This window comes from Phodopus roborovskii, unplaced genomic scaffold, assembly GCF_943737965.1.
Source record: "Phodopus roborovskii unplaced genomic scaffold, PHOROB, whole genome shotgun sequence".
In the NCBI taxonomy this organism is placed as follows: domain Eukaryota; kingdom Metazoa; phylum Chordata; class Mammalia; order Rodentia; family Cricetidae; genus Phodopus; species Phodopus roborovskii.
The window spans coordinates 13,419,359-13,439,074 of record NW_026126480.1 but is presented as its reverse complement, the minus strand read 5'-3'; the positions used below and the strand labels follow the sequence as shown (position 1 = coordinate 13,439,074).

At 45.5% G+C, this 19,716-nt stretch overlaps 1 protein-coding gene across 3 annotated transcripts in view; it reads right to left on the bottom strand.

The window, feature by feature from the left end:
- The window catches only part of Clpb (caseinolytic mitochondrial matrix peptidase chaperone subunit B), a 116,833-nt gene extending 97,923 nt beyond the window's left edge, over positions 1-18,910 (bottom strand). Inside the window, exons 1-2 of one of the 3 annotated variants that reach the window (XM_051192398.1) lie at positions 18,317-18,910; positions 15,083-15,134 (exon numbers count right to left, since the gene is read on the bottom strand). In XM_051192398.1, coding sequence (XP_051048355.1) covers positions 15,083-15,134; positions 18,317-18,719 — 455 coding nt within the window. In that variant the 5' untranslated portion in view covers positions 18,720-18,910. The remainder of the gene's footprint in view (positions 1-15,082; positions 15,135-18,316) is intronic. The other 2 variants (XM_051192400.1, XM_051192399.1) reach the window with 2 other exon arrangements.
- Between the last annotated feature and the right edge of the window lie 806 nt (positions 18,911-19,716).

Genomic DNA, 19,716 nt, shown 5'->3' with positions numbered 1-19,716 from the left:
TGCTCTGTGGACCTTTATACCATCAGGACAGGGGTGTTCTGTGCATGCCTCTTCTTGCAACACTTGCCAATACTAGGCTTCTTTGCTTTTGTTTGTTCTTTTTGAAACAAGGTTTACTATATTGCCTATACCAGCCTTGAATATGCTAAGCAGCCTAGGCTGGCTTTGACTCATGAACCTCCTGTTTCAGCCTCCTGCATGCTGGGATTATAGGTCTAAGGAGTAAACAGGATATATTGCTGTTTTTAACTTATGATGAACAATTATGAACTAGTTATATATGGAGCTATCTTACTGTGAAGATTTTTGGTTAGTTTTTAGAAGAAGACACTCTTGGTGTGTGTGTGTGTTTTTGACTTGCTATCATTTTAGTGAAACAATTTAAGGCCAGTGCAACATGGTAGTACAAAACTCTTATTGGGAGACTGAGCTAGTAGAATTGCTGCAAGGTCAAGGCCAGCCTGAGATAAATAGTAAAACATTGTCTCAAATAATACCTAAGCTTTGCCACCTACTATCCTAATACCCTAAGCAGGCATAGCCTCTCACAGAGCTTCAGTGAGGTCAGTGAGGACATATGGCAGGGAAGGGCTCTGCAAACCTCCTCCGTCACATAAGGTGAACCATCGTGTTCTTTGGTGAGACCAGCTCCCAAGCCCAGCTCCCGACCGAGCATCATTCTTTGCACTCTTGAGCCAGGGTGTCTAGATTCAGGCTCTGCATTCATCTGCTGTGAAGAAGAGGATGCTGACCGCTCGCTCTTGTGCAAGGTGGTTGTCAGGATTGAGAGACATGCCACACTGTGGGTCTCTGAGGAAGAACCCAGATAACCTCACCAGCACCATAGCAAACCTAACCACAGACAACTTTTCTTCTTATAGTGCTGAGTCAGGGGTGCTTCCCCCCCAGTGCAGAGCAGCCCTCAAAGTTAGGACTTCACAAACTAGACCTCCCTATTCCGTTTTGTTGCTTCACAAGTGAATGCCCAGCAGGCACTCATTTCAAAGTCCTGAGCCAGCTGGGGGTGGGGTGGGGTGGGGTGGGGCGATGACTGCCTGCTGAGAGTGGCTGAAAAGGCCTCTGAGGCCAGAGAAAGCCACCCTTGCTCTCCCCTGCGATTTTCACCAATGGACAAAATGCGGCAAGTGAATTAATCTCTTTTAAAAAGAGCAATGCTTGTGACAGAGCACGGTGTCTCCGTAAAGGTTAGGATTCCATCATCCCTGAGATGATGAGTAGAATGCTTAATGCTGGCTGCCAGTCAGGGCAGAGCAGCCCGTGTCATGCAGGGGAGGGGGTGGGCACAGCAGGCTTTCTTGGGCTCACTCTAGACTTGGGGCCAGCCCTACCTAATGAACTCTCTTGTTTGGCAGGATAGTGGTGGGTGATACTAACTGGGGATGGCTCAGGGTAGACAGGAGACCACAGCAGACACCTGGAGTTGAATCCCAGCTCCTGCACAACTCCCAGGGTATATAAGGTAGAAGAGACTCAGTTCAGATATGGCCGCTGCCACTTACAGAGGAAGAACCCATGGATAAATAAATGTGTGACTTGGCTTCTCTGTTCCCTCCCAAAACAGCTCCTGCTTTCTATCTTTATGTTAGAGAATGTTGACCAGGCAGTGATGGTGCACTTGGGTGGCATAAGACAGGTGGATGGATCTCTGAGTTTGAGGCCAGCCTGGTCTACAGTAGACTAGGACAGAATGTAGTTCCAGGACAGCTACACACAGAAACCTTGTCTAGAAACAGCCTAAAATCCCCAAGCAAAGCAGTCAGTAGCAGAGCCTAAGAGCCAAGAGGGAAAAAACATAGTCTCCTCTAGTAACCAGGGATGTAGGAGAGGCCAGTAGACCAAAGACCAGAGGTGATATTATCACTTCCACTAGGGAGGGAGAGAGGAAGGATGCAGGCCAACTTTCACTTTCTGCTTGGAACACTCCTTACAATAGAAAGTTCTGCTGTTGTTTTCACAGCAGTGGTCACAGTATTACTTCTTTTCCTTAACCAAATTAGGTTTCATTCTTTTAAAGTTTCCCTAAAAGGATCTGTTGCCCCCAAGCCCCCCCCATGTTAATCAGCATCAAAACAGTCACAGTTGGCTGTCTTGTCCGACTTCCTCAGTCACCAGCATACTCCAGAAATGACCTGTCACCCCCCTCCCCCAACTTCACTCCCCACAACTCCTGCTTCTGGCAGTTGGCACATGGGAGTTCTCTATAGTACCTGCAAATACCAATCTGCCACCAATACTTCTGTCTTGTGGTGGAAGACTGGTGGCTAACAGTCTTTTTCAAAGTACTTAGGCTCCTGTGTATAAACACATGAGAGGCATCGCAGACTCAGGAGTGGGTGGGGACATGGCCTGGAAGTCTGATGGTCATGGGTTCAAGTCATGGTTGTCAGGTACTTGATATGGTGCTTGGGATAAATCTACCTCTTCGAGCTTTATTTTTCTCTGCAGGAAAACAAAATGAAATCTCTAAGGTACCAATTACTGCTAAAATCTTATTTTAAATATGGATAGCATCTGGAGCTGGAGAGCTGGCTCAGCTGTTAAGGGAAAATATATGTTGTTCTTGCAGGGGACCTGGGTTTGGTTCCCAGAACCCATGCAGTGGCTCCAAACCACTTGTAACTCCAGTTTCAGAGAATTCAACATTCTCTTCTGACCTCCATAAGCACTAGACACACACACTGTGTGCATACATGTACACAGGCAAAACAATCACACACATATTGATAAATATATCTAAACTATAAAATGAAAACTGAGAAGTGGATTCCTAGCAGACCTGACACTGTAAGACTTCCAAACACAAGACAGTTCTGTAGGCTTGTTGCTTGCAGGAGGGAAGAAGTCCTAGTCAGGCAGAGGCAGGTGTAAGTCATTCTGACTAGCTCTTCACAGGGAAAGAAGATACCACTTCACTTTTCTTCCTTTTTCTTTATGACCAATCAATACAAAGCGGCCAGCGAACTTCAATCATGCATTGTTCCAACTGATTTCCTGATTCTTTGCAGGAACTGGCCCTCAGCTGCAGCAGGGGAGGGGCTGAAGAGTGGGGAGCCCTGTCCCACCTGCATCAGAGGTCTGGAAGCACTGAGCCATGCAGACCCAATCATGATCACTATCTGGGCAACAGGACCCTGGTTGGAGCCGCCCAGAAGGCCCTGTTTACAGTAATAACAGCACCAGGCCCTCTGTCTGAGCAGAGGCAAGGCGCCTGGGGCTAGAATCCACAGGCAGCCTCCATCTGTGCCTTATCTCCCAGTCAGCCAGAGATCGGGAGGTGGGGGGGGGGAGGGTGGCAAAGGCTGTTCTTGGATCCCAGCCTGGGCCTGCAGATTTCAAGGGAAAGGCCCTGTGCTCTGACTGGACAGGCACAGGGCCTCTTAGGCTTCTTTTACATTGGCTATGTGAGCACAAGCCTCTGCAGCTCAGCTAAGTGCCCCCTCCTCTAAGAAGCCCTCCAAGTGCCCTTGCTTCCAGTGCCTATCAATCTTACACGTGGCCAGTCTTAAGAAAGCAAAGGAACAGCAAGAGAGAACAGAGATTGGCAAGTGGATAGCATCCACAACTTAGATGAAGGGAATCTGCATACTTTCTCTGGTTCTTTCCTACTACAGTTAGCTTCAGTGTTTTGGAACCTAATGAAGGCCCTGCAGAATTAACAGTCCGATCTTTAACACACAGATGAGCAGGTTCACAAAGCCTCACTTGGAAAAGTCTGACCCAGAAAGGCAGATCCAGCTAAACCTTTCACAACCTTGTCCCTCTTACCTCATCAGTCCGCCAGAACCACCTAACAAGAGTGTCAATATGACCAAAGGAGATCGTCTATGTGAATGTGCACGATGTTTCTAAACAGTTGCTGCCGCTACCATAATTGTTCTACATGTTCAAAGGCAAATGGTGAAAGAGTTGATCCAAAACCTAAATGACTCTCGCTGATCTAACAAAATAAAGCCCAATGCTGGGTGGCCATTCTTTGTTCTATTCTTTACAGATACATGTTATATAGTAATGTGCACAGAATTGCTATTGTTAAATTGCTAAACTTAGAAAAAACAGTTACAAAAACAGCACCAAAACCCCTTCATAGATCCTTCACATGTATCCACTTTATATTTTGATTCATTAGGTCTTACCTCTAATACATTTTATTTCCCCACATGAGAATTAATTTCACATATTATGCCCCTTTTCTATGAATACTTCAGTTGTATTTCTTAGAACAAGGACAGACTTCTACAGAACCACCAACCATAATGGCCAAAGTCTCAATGTGGCAGAGAATCAATGGAGTGCAGATCAAAAATTATCAAAAACAGAAAAAACAAAAAACTCTGAATCTATATTGAACATATACAGACATTTTTGTTGACATTATTTTCTAAACATTATAGAGTATGACAATCATTTACACTAAATCATATATAAGTAATCTGGAAATGTCTTAATTATACAAGAATATATACATGAGGTTTTATGTAAATACTATGACAATATATAAAGAGCTTCAGCACCTGTAGATTGGGGAACCCATGGAAGATCCTGGAACCAACTGATTCAACAGGACGAGCACTTTACCTCATAATTTTACCTCATATTCTACCTGTGTTCAAATGTCTCCAGTCATCCTAACAGTTTCCACAGCATCCAGAATCAATAGAAAGACCAAACACTGCATCTCTGTCTTTTCATCTAGAATAGCTCTTCCCTTCAGTGATCTTAATAAGGGCATGTTTTTCACAGTAAGGCCAGTTTCTGTTTCCCACTGAGCTTTGAGGCACTTCTTCCTATGCTCATTCATCACTGTACAAACTCTTCCTGGGGACTGACGACTGCAGGACTCTGAGTGGGTGCTTATCCAGGCCTTCAAGGAAGCTGTGGACAGACACATACTTGGCAAACAGCGAGTGCCATGTGAGCGAAGATCAGGGCAACAGTGTGACAGGAATGACTTTCTGGATCTGCCAGAGGGGATAGGCAGAAGCAAGGATTCCTCTAATAATCTCCTGGGATACCCCTAACACATTGCCAAGGCACCTCTGCTTTACCAAGGAGATGTGCCTGGCTGAGATGGAATGAAACATGAAAATACAAGTAAAGGGACAGGAGTGACCCAGGACACCCTCAAGTGGCACTTCGGCCCAGGGCTACAGCCTGTCAGCAGCTGCCTTAGTGACTTCTTTGGTCCAGGTGGCTGAGGTATGGGAAAGGGTTATGAGCGCCACCTACTGGCCACAAAGCAGGACTTTGGGCTGCAGCAGAAGGCAGCTGGGCAGCTGGCTGCTTGCCATTCAGGAAGCTTGTCACAATTCAGCCTGAGAAACAGTAGTGGGTCCAACTCTTCAAACTGAACTAGCAGTTGAACCACTACGATCAAGCTACATGTATATCCACATGAGATTTTCAGTGAGACTGGGCAAAGCTGACTGTAAAACCTGGAAACCTCAGTAAACAGCTTCTCAAAGTCATCCTCTGTGCTGGGATTGAGGACCTACAATGGACCAGACCTTGCCCATGTGAGAGTGCTCAGTTTGAGCTTGCAGAAGGGTAATGGACAGGTCTTGAACCCCAAATAATGCATTAATTATCATGGGTCCTTTGATATGTCTTTACAGGACAGCAACAATAACATGCTGGCTCATCATATCTGGCACACTCTTGAATGGAGTTTTTGTTTTATGAGTACTGGAGACTGAACTCAGGGCCTCCTGCATGCCTGGTAAGCACTCTATCACTGAGATCACTGAGCTATAGCCCCAATAATGTTTACCTTTTCTTTCTTTCTTTCTTTCGTTCTTTCTTTCTTTCTTTCTTTCTTTCTCTCTTTCTCTTTCTTTCTTTCTCTCTTTCTCTTTCTTTCTTTCTTTTCTTCTTTCTTTTTGGTAAGTGTGTTTGTCTGAGTCCACATGGCCAAAAGAGGGCATCAGATCCCCAAGAACTGAAGTTACAGGTTGTTGTGAGCTGCCTGATGTAGGTGACGGGAACTAAATCCACATCCTTTAACAAAAGTAGTAGCACTCAATTGTTCAGCCATGTCCCCCAACCCGTTTAAACTTCAAATAGATGTCCAAGCTGCTTATGAACTCACTCTGTAGTCCAGATAGGCCTGAATTTGTGATCATCCTGCCTCAGTGTCCTAGCAGCTTGGATTAAAGGCCCAAATAATGGACTCAAATAATGGAGTTCTAATGGCTCATCTTTCTTGTGCTAACTGCTGTGCCTTAGGCACTTGATATTTATCATCTCATTTGGTTCTGAGAATTAGACAAGCAAGCCCATCTCACATACTGACTTCGGATTCCAAAGCAGAGAGCGGGTGGCAGCTTGGAACTGTAGCCCTTACTCTGTGCTTCACAAGGTACCGGCCTGTTCTTTCTGCACACAGCATGGGACAGCATACCCAGCTGTGTGACAGGACCATAGGTGACACATAAAGGAAAGCCTCTAGTGAGATGTCATCTATAGGTTGGAGGTACTAGGACTAGTTCTATTTCCTAGAGGCTTTCCCCCCTCCCCCAAAAGAAAGAAAGAAAGGAAGGAAGGAAGGAAGGAAGGAAGAAAGACAGAAACAAAAAACACCCAAAACTCTTATGGTTTCAGCATGAGAAAGCCCCCAGGCTACCTGTCTCCTCACTACCACAAATTACAGTGTATAAGCAGTGTCTTCAGTGGCTGTGTCTTTGCCCCAAACCAAGTAAACAAATAGATGTGATCAAATGTTTATAGAGTGTAAGCACCCCTGATCCTCAGCCTGATCAAAACTTAATTATAGGAATCCAGTCACACAAAGGCAAGAAATCTAATGAGGGATCTGGCCCTATTAATAGAAATATAGTATCTCTAGCAAGGCTGTGACACCCTTGCCCCTCACAACAACAATAATACCACACTGGAATTCAGAGAGGACACCAAATGTCCCCAGCCTTTTCACTAGAAAAGGTCCAGAACATGGTGACTTGAAACCACAGCTTAGGGAGCCAGGTGTAGGTAGAATGACATGGCCTACAAATATTTGTCTCTTAGTAGTACCATCTCATCATTTAAAGACCTGAACAAGGAAAGGGAGCCTTGTGAGTAGTCCCAGAGGGCAGAGCTAGAACCATGAAGTGGCAGCTCACTGTGTTGAGTGTTATGGGAATGCCTGCCACTCTCATGGAAATAATTACTGTGGGAAAGATTAGTCAAAGAATAGAGATTAATACAGTTGGAAAAAATTTAGAAGGACACTGGACTTATCCATAGTAAGATATAACTGTCGATCATTTTCTCATTGTGGAAACATGTCTGTCAACTGATGGAGTAATCAAATGTATTTTATGGTATGTGGAATATTACTCAGCTTTTAAAAGGCAGGAAAATTGACAATGTGCTACAACACACGTGAATTTTAGAAAGAAGCTAAGCTGAAGAAGTCAGATACAAAATCCACAGATTGTGGGATCTCATTCATGTAACATGTCCAGAATGGGCAAATCCAGAGGCAGGAAACAGACAAGCAGCTGGGAGGGAGGGAGGATAGAAATGATTCCTAATGAAATGGGGGGAGGGAGTTAGGAGTAATGAAATGTTCTGGCATTAGACCATATTACTTTTACTCTTATAAATGTATTAAGAGCTACTGAATTTTACATGTTAAGGGGTGAATTTTCTAATATATGGTTATATTTAAAAAGAGGGAGAGAGAAAGACTAAGTGAATGAGTAGATGCTTGTTTAATCAAAATCTACTTCTCCAGGAGCTTAGAGCATCTGAGGCTTAGGGGTAGAATAAATGTGCCTAAAATCCTGGTTGACCCAAGCTGGGACTGTGACCTAGCACTCACCAGCCAACGAGGAGCTTCTGTTCCACGTGTTGTATTCCAAGCCTTGACTTCTGGGGAATTCCAGGGGCCTCTCTAATTGTACTTTACCACCCATCCCTGCTCACTGTCCATCTGCAAAGCCTGGTCAAACACACAGCCTTCTCTGGAGGCCAGGGTGCTAACCCCAAACAAAAGGCCATTGAGATGGAAGTTTCAGCCCAGCCTCAGAAAGGATTCTTATGCAGGCTGGCAGGGCCCCCAATCCACATGAATGGAGAGTCCTGGCCCAGCTGCTGCCCAGGGCTGTGCTCTCCTACTGGGTAGTCTTTGGAGAATAAACAGTACTTTAATCAACTAATCAATCAACAGGCCAGACTCTGTACTCTGTTCCTTCAGAGTGCTCTGAGAGCCACATGTGACTTGCTAAAGTGAAGAAGGCAGGAGAAGCAGGTACCACCTAGTGTATTCAGATAGGGTTCACAGCCAGGTAAAGTGAAACACATGAAGTAACTGGAGAAAAAAAGGCAAGGAGGTGAATCACTCAGCCTTTAAGATCCATATAATTTGGTAAGAAAGATGAACATTCAATATGAGCTGCTGGGGAAAAAAGCGCATGCTGTAGATATATGTAGGTCTTGGTATAAATCACAGTGTACACTGGCTGGGAGACAACCAGAAGAGACTGAGTTTATGTAAACACTGAGTTTTCTCATCATAAGGGACACACACTGTATTTACTGTCGGCTTGCCAGAGTTTACAGCCAATGAACAACGATGTTATTAGCCAGAATGAGCTTTCTAGAGAAAGCATTTGAGGACTGCATGGCCAGAATCTAGATAGGCAGGAGAGCTTGAGGCTGCAAAGCCTTGGGGCAGTTTGCCCATAGGAACCCGTGGATTCAAAAAAAAACCTGGCATCAATGACTGTCCCAGTGGTCAGCTTCCTAAGAGGAAATGGGAACCCAGGCCACCCTTTCTTTGCCTTCCAGCCTCACAGACCCCTGTCTGTCAGATAAGAATAAGGGCTACTTCCCAAGTGGGCAGCTGTGAGAGGCTTCCTTAAGAAGCCTGAACTTCTGTGTCATTATCTGTGAAGGGGGCTGTGTTACTGGCAATGTTGTGACATGTTAATGTCACACAGCTGGTTAGTAAGTATGACAAAAGCAGACCCCAGGCCTTCTAATTCTGCAACTCTTGCATTCTTTCTATAATATTACTTTGCCTTTCAAAGTCTTAGCATTCAGGACACCTGGAATCCTCAGGAAGCACAAACTATCAAATTACAGAAAGTGATGTTGTTCAGGTCTTTACCTCGGCTGGTCTGAGATAATGATTGTTTCAATCCACTGCAAGTCACAAAGACATTTACATATTTACCGATTAAGAGAGCTGAATGTTTTGGTTGCTCTGATGTCATCATTAATATCTTCCCATCCAGCCAAAAAGATACAGCGATCGATACACAGAAAGCCTCTCCAAGGCCCAGAGACAGGCAAATGTATTTACCAGGCAGGACTTTTGTTAATTAGATAAAACCCCCACATCAATTCTTAGAACATTCACCTATGTTGGAGCTAAACACATTCGGGACACCTTGATCTTGGCACACAGACAGCAAATGCCTGGAGCTGGGGCATCAGGGGACAAGAGGCAAGCCAAACCATCAGTGCAGAGCTAGAATAAATGTGTTTATCCTCAACAAAGCCCAACCTGTTTTCTCTCATGAACTGTCAATTTTTTTCCAAAGCCACCTAGTAAACCAGTTTAATCCTTTATTTTCTAAGACCATCAAATCAGAAATCAAAACAGTATGTCAAAAGAATTTCCAGATAAATGATAAATCTAACATGTTTATTAATCAGAGACAAGGTCTGGAATGCTACATAAATTGGGCTGGCCTTGAACTCCAAAAGATCTACCTGCCTCCTCCTCCTAAGTGTAGGGAATACAGGCATGTGTTGGCACATCCGACTAAACTAAACTCAGTATGTTTTGGGGCTCGAGAGACGACTTGCTGCTTAAGAGCTCATGTGAGTTCAGTGCCCAGAACCCACACCAGGTGATTCAAGATTGTCTGTAACTCCAGCACCTCTGCCTTCCACATCCATACTTCTACACATGAATAAAATTCATAAAAATAAACCTGAAAAACAAACAAACAAAAAGGGACCAGTATAGTGGCAGGTGGATCTCTTGTGTTAAAGGCCAGCCTGGTCTACAGAGTTCTAGGACAAACAAACTACATAGTGGAGACTGTCTTGAAAAACAACACACACACACACACACACACACACACACACACACACACACACACACACACACACACACCGGGGAGGGGGGGCACACTTCAATTTTTTTTTACAACTCAGTTCCTCCAAATCATGTGGCAACACATGAGCTCCAACCAGAAAAATGGAAATCCACTAGCATTTCCTTTCTAAATTAAACATACCTAGTCCTCTTCATTCATTCGGCATTTATCTGTTGAATATTTACTGTGTATCAGACTCTGAATCAGGCATGAGCACTGATTGATCTAACCCTTACAGGCTAGTCCAGCTAACTCTCCCCATCTGTGCCACTAACATCTTAGCCCAACCCCACACATACCGTCAGTTTGGACTCTCTCAGTAGCTTTTCTTTTCTTTTTCTTTCTTTTTTTTTTTTTTTTGGTGCAGGGATTGAACCCAGTTTACAGAAGCTGGGCAAGTGCTCTGCCAATGACTTATATTCAGCTTACAGCCATGTGTTAGCCAGTCTTCCCATACTACTATAGCTGTAGACCAACATGTTTCCCACTAAGCACTAAAAACTTTAAAAATTATAATCTACAAACATGTCTGTATGCATTTTTCCCTCTTATATATACACTGGCTTTAAAAGTCCAATGTGGTATGTATGGTCCTCCCTTAAAACTATCCAATGTCATTTCAAAGCACCTGTCCTTGCTCTCTAGAGTCCAGCCATAGCTACTGCTTCTCCCTTTCAACACAGGGTCCTCCCTCTGTAGGCCAGGTTGGTCTCAAATTCACCAACCTCTTGCCTTAGAGTTCTGGGATTAAAAGTGGTAGCAGCCATACCCAGCTAAGGAAGGAGTCATGCCTGTGCCAAACAAAGGACCCAGAAAATGGCAAGTACTCAGTAAGTGTTTATCAAATGAACACAGGAACTGTGAAAAGAAAGAGCAGCCAGTCATTAGAGGTCCAAAGTTTTTGCTACCAGGCTCTCTTCATCTGAGACTGTTTGGGTTGATGAAGGACTAAATGGCTCTCAGTTCAGTGAAGGGAAAAGAGAGGCAGGATGATGTCTATCAACGGTGTGATCTGAAGGAAACATGATCTCTAGCAGAGAACAGGTTTCTCAATCCTGTCCCTAGCCTGACAGGCCCCACATGGCCCTGCCTGAGCCCAGACAGATGTGCTGCAGCCTGTCCAGTGCCCTTGGTCTTGGGTGAGTGGCTCAGTGTAGAAGCCAGGCTTGGAGGGGGGGTCACCTGCTCTCACAGCTGCCAAGCAGGGCAGGGGCCGGCCTCCTGCTCCAGTGGGAGTTGGGTGACCTTACAAAGTTTAAGTGCTTCAAGGAGACAGGAGGAAATGGAAAGGATGCAAGAGCCCAGCCTTCCTGTGTGCCAGTGGGAGACTGGAACAGACCGGCCTCTGGACTGCCTGCTTCTGCTGTATTCCAGTCAGTCACTGTGCTTGCTGGGGAATAGGAACAGGTGAGAGAGAGAGGAACAGCAGATTTCTGTTCTTGCCCCTGGGGAGGCATACAATTGAATGACTCAAGGTGAAGGGTAGCTCACAAACTTTTGTTGTTTTGGTGTTTGTTTGCTTTTGTTGTTTTATTTGGTTTTGAGTCAGTCTTGCTGACCTCTAACTCACTGAGTAGTATAAATTGGTCTTAAGCTGGAGAGCTTCCTGCCTCATCCTAAATGCTAAGATTACAGGCTTGAGTCAGTATGACCAGCTCAAACTCCTTAATACAAATAACATGAAACCAGTGAGATGGCTCAGCAGGTAAAAATGTCTGCCACCAAGTCTGAGGACCTGACTTTAATCCCTGATCCACACGGAGAAGGAAAGAACTAACTCCCACTGGTAATCTTCTAACCTCCACATATATGCTGAGACACCAGTGCGCCCAAATACATGCACACAAAATTAATAAGTAAAATGTAAAAGGAAAGAATAATGTGTGGCAATGGTAGGTCCTGGCTTGTCCTTTTGATCAAGCAGCCACCCTATACACAATTAGCCAGATTCTCATAAAGGAGTAGACAGGACCACAGTCCAGAGCTGGTAGGTATTTAATTGTCATTACAAAAATATGTATTTAGGGAAGGAGAGAGAACTCAGTGGTGAAAAGCACACAATGTTCTTCAGGTTGTTCACAACTGTCTAACTCCAGCATCAGGGGACCTGACACCCTCTTCTGGCTTCCGTGAGCACCTGCACACACAGAGGCATACCTTTTTTCCCCTTCACATACATATAATTTAAAAAAAAAATCTTAAAAAATAAAAATGTATCTAACAAGGTGTGTGCATGTAGAATCCCAGTACTAGGGAAGCAGGGGCAGAAGGAAGGAGGGAGGAGGGAGAGAGGGAGGGAGGGAGTGTATTTGCAGGCATGATAGTGTCTGCCTGTAATCACACACTTAGGAGGCTAAGACAGGAAGGTCATGAGTTTTAGATCCCTTTCTGGACCAAATAGGAAGAAATATCTCAAAAACAAACAAATAAACAACAACAACAAAAAACCCAAACCCCAAATCAGACAACAACAAACCCGAGCTGGTAGGTGCCTTCCCAGCAAGCACAAAGTCCTAGGTTCGATCCAAAGCACCACATAAAATAGATCATGGTGGTGCACACTTGGAATCACATCATTCAGAAGGCAGAAGCAGAAGGATCAGAAGTTAAAGGTCATCCTTGGCTTTATAGTGAGTTTGAGGCCATCCTGAATACATGAAATCTTGCCTCAAAATACTCAAACTAAAAAAAAAACCTCATAAATTTCAGAGCCAAAATTATCAACCCTTAGAGTGGGTCTTGCTAAAATAAGCTAGAGTCAGCCCCCTCAGATTGCAAACCTACTGTCTACACTGGACTTTGGGGTGGGAAGCTGCAGTTACCAATAGTCCGGAGTCAGTAAGCCAGTTTCTACTCCTCGCTTCCCTATAATAAGGCTCTAGAAAGCAAGACATGTGTCTGGGGTATGAAGATGCCACATGCAGCTGCAGTTATGAATGGCCCTTATAACAACAAGATGACATCTGTGCTCAGTTTTTAAGATGCATCATCACATGTTTATTAAACTATTGCTCCATCATATTTATTTGGCTACAAAACAACTCCCAGCCTATACTTCCAAAAGTGCTTTATTAAAAACTAAGCCGTGAACATTAATACTCAAAAGCACCCTTGAGAATCAATAATAATGCCGCAGATAAAATGAAAGGGAATCGAAGCAGTAAGTCTTGGTGGAGCTGTGGCTGCCTTTTCACACTTCCTTATGTGTTGGAGTGGGGAAAGGGTCCAGGGATGCAGGGATAACTACCCCAAACACTGACCTCCTATCTAAAATGTGAACACAACACCAGGCATGGTTGCCCACACCTATAATCCCAGCACTTAGGAGGCCGAGGCAAGAGGACTAAAAGTTCAGAGCCAACCTGGGTTACATAAAATCTAGTCTCAAAAAAAACCAAGGGCTATGGGGCTGGTGAGATGGCTCCAAGGTTGAGAGCACTGGCTGCTCTTCCAGAGGACCTGGGTTCGATTCCCAGCACCCACACATCAGCTCCCTACCCTCTGTTACTCCAGTTCTAGAAGATCCTATGCCCTCTACTTGCCAAGAGCACTGAATGGACATGATACATAGAAATACCTATGGGTAGAATGCCCATACCCATAAAATGAAAATAAAGTTGGCTAGTCATGGTGGCATATGCCTTTAATCCTGGTACTTGGGAGGCAGGCAAGAGGAACTCTGTAAGTTTGAGATTAGCCTGGTCTACAAAGTGAGTTCCAGGACAGCCAGAAATACATGGAGAGAAAATGTCACAAAATAAATATGAAAAAAAAAAAAAAAAAGAAAACACTACAAAACCAAGGGCTAGAGGAGCTCATTAATAGAGCAATTGCCAAGTATGTACAAGACCTGTTCAGAGCCAGCATGGCAGAAGGAAAAAAAAGGGGGGGGGAGGGAGATGGCTTAGCAGTTAACAGCACCAGCTGCTCTTCCTGAGGACCCTGGTTCAATTCCCAGCACCCACATGGCTGCTCACTGCCTGTAATTCCAGTTCTAGTTACCTGTCTGTAACTTCAGTTCCAGGGGACCTCATATCTTCACACCAATGCACAAAAAATAAAGTTAAATAAATTATTTTTAAAAATGTGAGGTAAGAAAGGAGAGGGTCGCCAGGTGTTGGTGGCGAAGGCCTTTAATCCTCCCAGCATTCGGGAGGCAGAGGCAGGCAGATCTCTGTGAGTTCAAGGCCAGTCTGGTCTACAGAGCAAGTTCCAGGACAGGCTCCAAAGCTACACAGAGAAACCCTGTCTCAAAAAACAACAACAACAACAACAACAAAAAAGAGGAGATGGTCCCATGGCCACTTAGATCTATTTGAAGCAAGAGGGATGAATATTGTCTCTAACAACAGCCTATAACTGATTCTCTAGATGGGTTCCATTCTCAGCATCCATTCTAGATGAACACTCTGCTATGTCCATGGTACTAGCCCAAGGCTTCCCAGATCAAGATGAGTCTTCCTTGTTCTACAGGTCAGCCTCTGTGCTGAAATTAACCCCCCTCCCCCTCCATTTGAGAAACACAGGAGAGCTACGTGAGCCAATGAAGCTGAAAAACTATGGTCTGCCTCTGGCAGAGCCCAGCATGTCTCAGTCCTGTAAGCAGGCCTTCTTAGTTACATAGGACCCTTGGGCATAAAGAGCTCCTAAACCTCAAGCTTCTCTAATAATGCTTACCTACACCAGGTCCAAGTGGCAAACATTAATACATGGTCACTTCCACAGGAAAAAGAACAAACTGGAAGATTCACAGAGTTCACGGATTCCAAGCCATTGCCACCAAACATTTAGGGATATTTGGGGTTCCTCAACCATACCTAAAATAGTAAAGTCTGATCTGGGCCAGGAGAGCCTTGTTGCTGTGGCTACAATGAACCCTTGGGAAACAAGTCCAGGCCTGGGAGAGGTTTTCTCAGCCCTTCTGTATAAGACAGCAATGCCCAGACACTCACCTTCTGACTTCCTGCACATTGTTGGCACGGGCAGCTTCCATCAGAGCGGCATCTGAAAAGAGATGGAGTACTGGTCAGACCCCTGGCCAGGACCGACTACTTCTCAGAGTCAGTGAAGTTCCTCAAAGTGAAAGGCTAGCACGAGAAAACCAACCAAACCCCTTCCCCAGGTAAGATCCACCCCGCTTCTGCTCTGGGGATACAGGTAGATGCTCCACCATTCTCAAACACTAAGGCTCAGGTATGTGGGTCTCCCTAAGAATGGAAAGAACCTCAATAGGAAGTCATGGACATTGGGATCCAACCGACTCTGCTGTTACTGTGTGGCTGCTGCAGCCCTTCTTCCTCAACCAACTTCCCATGGTATTTGGCAGACAATAATTCCTGCCAGAATCCTCAGGATTCTGAGGAGATTAAAAAGGAAAGAAGGAAGGAAGGAAGGAAGGAAGGAAGGAAGGAAGGAAGGAAGGAAGGAAAGAAGGAAGGTAGGTCTCCAAAATCTGTGGTGCAAACCCAGAGAAGGTAGACCCAAACAATTCAGTCAGATCCCTGAGGACTCAGGCCTCGCTGAAGCCTGGCCTGGTTGTTGGCACCACCTTGTGGCCACTTGGGAAAACTCACAAGTCAACACAGAGGCACAGTTGGCACTCCCTATGCTCAGCCTGGTTCTGGGCTATATTGACTAGGCTGACTTCTCCCCAGCCCTCAACATTCAGTAGCCATGAGACCCATCAGGTAAATGTCAGAGAAGTCACTAGATTCAGAGGCAGCTAAGCCTAGCTCCAGCACCAGCACTAACGATTACTTGCTGTGACCTGTCCAATTCATCTAAACTCCTGAGCTGCAGCTTAAGTGAAAAGGGATAGGACACCAGCCTCATCATGTGCATTAACCATCTTCAGCTTTTGAAAGAGGGTTTCTTTTTTGTAGACAGGCTGTCCTGGAACAGAGATCCACCTGCTTCTGCCAGGTGTGGGAGTGATGGGATTAAAGGTGTATGTCACCATGCCCAGTGATAACAGTTCCTTTCTACCTAGCCTATGATTAGGTCTGTGACTAGAGCCAGGTCTGTCCTACTTACCATAGGGATTCTGTTTTTTAGTTTGCTTTTTGTTTGTTTGCTTGAGATAAGATCTCACTATTGTAGCCCAGGCTGTCCTGGAACTCATGGGAGATCCACATGCCTCAGTCTCCAGTGCTAGGATTAAAGGTGTGTGCCATCCTGCCTAGCTCTCTTCCATACACCTAATTGTGCCCAGACAATCTCCAGCTGGGAGAAGAACAACACTCCTTATACTTATCAACTCTCCTTGATTAAGTATCATTCTCCAAGGTCACCAAGGGAGGGAGGAAGGAGCTGAGATTTAGCCTGGGAATTCTGGGCTCACAAACTTTACTTGGCTTTCTACTACCTACAGCCGAATACATCTTGGCTCCTGAAGGGACCTGTTGCTCAGAACTTTGAACTGAGGGACTCTGTTCAAAATCCCAGATCAGGCAAGTTGGAAGGGGAACCACCCATCGTTTGAGTCATTTTATTAAGTCACATCACTGAAATCACAAGCCATAATGCCCAGCCTAAGTCTTGGACCAGATTTCAGATTCATTTCTCCTGTTTTTTCGAACACAGTGACTGCTGGACAATCTTTGCTCATGAGCCTTCATGGCTCTATACTGCCTACAGAATTCCAAACACTCCTGCCTGGCATGCAGGGACCGTCTCATCTTCTCTTGCCTCATTCCAAAGACCTTGTCTTCCACCCTCACCCACCAAACTGCTTGCCCCTCCACACCAAGCTGGCTGAAGTCCAGGTATGGAATACAATCCAACCCAAGACACACTTGTTAATTTATTTCCCTTCCATGGTCCACACACTTGTGGACAGATGTTTAGTGTTAGGGAAATACTAATAAAGATGCAGGTCTGGCTGTCATGGGATGAACACACACAAACTTGTATTTCCTGTGTTATCCTTCAGATTTCAAGTTCAAATTCCCCATCTCCTAAGGATTGCCAGTCCTCCAGGAAGGCTATTCTGACCCCACTAGCTCTCTGACCCTCTGTAATGCTCACTAGCCCTGTATGGCCAACTGCCTTAACTGGCTTGGTTTTAAGCTGGGACTTTTTGAACACCTAGCTCCAAGCTAAGCAGAGAGACCACCACCTCTAAGCACACACATGCTGCAAATCATATATATAATCGCTGCATGTAGGGCTAGAAGGGCCCAACTTCAGTACCCTCATCAATAGAAACTGAGGACCAGCACAGAACAAGAGTCCAGCTTCACAAAGTAAGTAAGATGGTACAAAACAAGATCCTTGTGTCCTCATTTCTCATCCAAAGCCATTTCTCACCCAAAGCCCTTTCTTTTCAGGTGGTCACATCCTACTGAAAAACAAATGAAAGTCAAGGCAGTCTCCAATCTTGTTAACAGTCTCAGAGTGTGGGGTGTACGGAACCCACTAGAGCCATGCTTTAACAAGTTCCTCACCAGCAACTGAGAACCTGAGAGGTTGGGCTCAGCCTGGCCACTCGTCCAGCACGTGCTCAGCTCTAAGCATTTAGGTAAAAATGCCAATCTGGGTTATACACCTCCTATCTTATCCCTCCTACTGCTCTAAGTCTCCAGAGAGCTACCTTCCTTCTGCCAACTCCCCGTGCCCCCAGGCTCCACCCCCCCATAATGTCCAGCATGACACTAAGCATAGCAAACACTAAGGAACTTCTGAACACACTCTCAACTCCGAGAGGTCAAAAGGCCAGTCTTAACAGAGTACTGAGAAAACTGCCTTCACTATACAGTGGGTTAACTAAGACTAGAGAGGAGCGTGGGGGGTCAAGCTGGCACCAGAACCAAGTGTCCTTCCTCGGACCTTTAATGCAGGCAAACATGTCCCTAAAGCTTTCTGGAGACCTCTTCAAAGACTAATGGGTCTGATATAATACTGGTAATATGAAAGCACCAGGCTGTAATTAGATTCACTCCAATGTCCCCATTATACAGATACACAAACTGATGCCCGAATAGGGGACTAGACCTTCAATGAGAAATTATGTAACGCCAAGCGGTAAGCTTTTAGGTCAACATGTTGCCCCGGCAGCAGACGGTATGAGGGTGTCTCCAAGGGTAAGGTTATGGGGGCCTAAATTTACAAACACCTTCACGCCTTCAAAGTAGTCAGGACCTACTCCCCACACCTCTCCCTTGAACCCAGACTGGCCCCATACTCACCCTTGTTAGAAGGACTCTTGTTGTAGCAATGAACCACCAGCGCCGTGGCCAAGGCCCACATGCCCAGTCCTGCCTTGTTGGGGACCCCATTCCAGCTGTCCTGTCCGGGGAATGTTTCTTCGGGGCTAGGGCCGCGTCCCCACCAGGCGGCTGCCAGGCATGAGATCTCGGTGCGTTCTCCACGGCGCCCCCCGGTGGCTGCCCCCCGTCCAGGGAACAAGGTAGAAGATGCTCCAGGGCGCACCCAGGCGGCAACTCTCAGCCGCTGCGGCTCTCCACGGTCTCCGATGGTTACGCTCCAGCCGTAAGCACTTCCCCGGCTTTGGAGCGAGGGAGACTTGAGTAACCCTAGGAAGAGCCGCGGCGCCGGAGCGGTTCTCCTCAACACCGCGGACAACATCATGACACCTGCTTCTATAATCCCCTGGTGCCGGCCCCTGTGCTAGCCACGATCAACATGGCTGCCGCGGCGCGTTCGAAGACGCCGCTTATGGGGTGGGACTGCGCACTACCTCACGGGAGTGGTAGTCCACGGCCCCAGATCTTCCCCGAACTGGAAAAAGAACAAACTACATTTCCCTAAGGGCTGTGGGATGACGTCACAATGACCGCTAATTTAGAGGCGTTAGGAGAATGTTGGGAAATGAAGTTCGGGTAGAGGGGCGTGGCAAAAGGAAAACTGATGGGGCGTGGCAATTAGAATTCAAGATTCCAGAACCAGATGTGTGTTGACACAGAATTTTAACCCCAGTTTTTGGAAGGTGGTAATTTGGGAGATCGGAGTTCAAGGTCAACTTGGTCTAGGTCATCCCCTGCTGTGTAAAATATCAAAATAAGATATATCCGAATCTTAGAACCAGTTCCCTACTGAAACACACGACAATATTTCTCACTAGTATTAAAATAAAATTGTGCCTTTGGCAGGGCGGTGGTGGCACACACCTTTAATCCCAGCACTCAGAGGCAGAGGCAGGCAGATCTCTGAATGCGAGGCCAGCCTGCTCTACAAAGAGTTCCATGACAGCTAGGACTGTTAAACAGAGAAACAGGTCTTCAAAAACAAAAACAAAATAAAAATATATCTTTGATAACTACTTGTTAAGTAAGTTGTATCCCCCCCCCTTGTTTCAGATTGGTAAGGCTTTTCAAAAAAGATAGCTGGGGTTGGGCATAGTGGTTCAAGCAGACATCTGTGAGTTCCAGGACAGCCAGGGCTAGGTAAAGAGGCCTTTTCTCAAAAGAATGTGTGTGTGTGTGTGTGTGTGTGTGTGTGTGTGTGTATACATACATATTAGGAAAGGGAAATCCTTAGGTTTGGTAGCAAGTGTGTTTACTAGTCAAGCCATCTTGTCTAAGTGTTGTATAGTAGTGAATGCTACAATATATTTATTCCTTCTGTA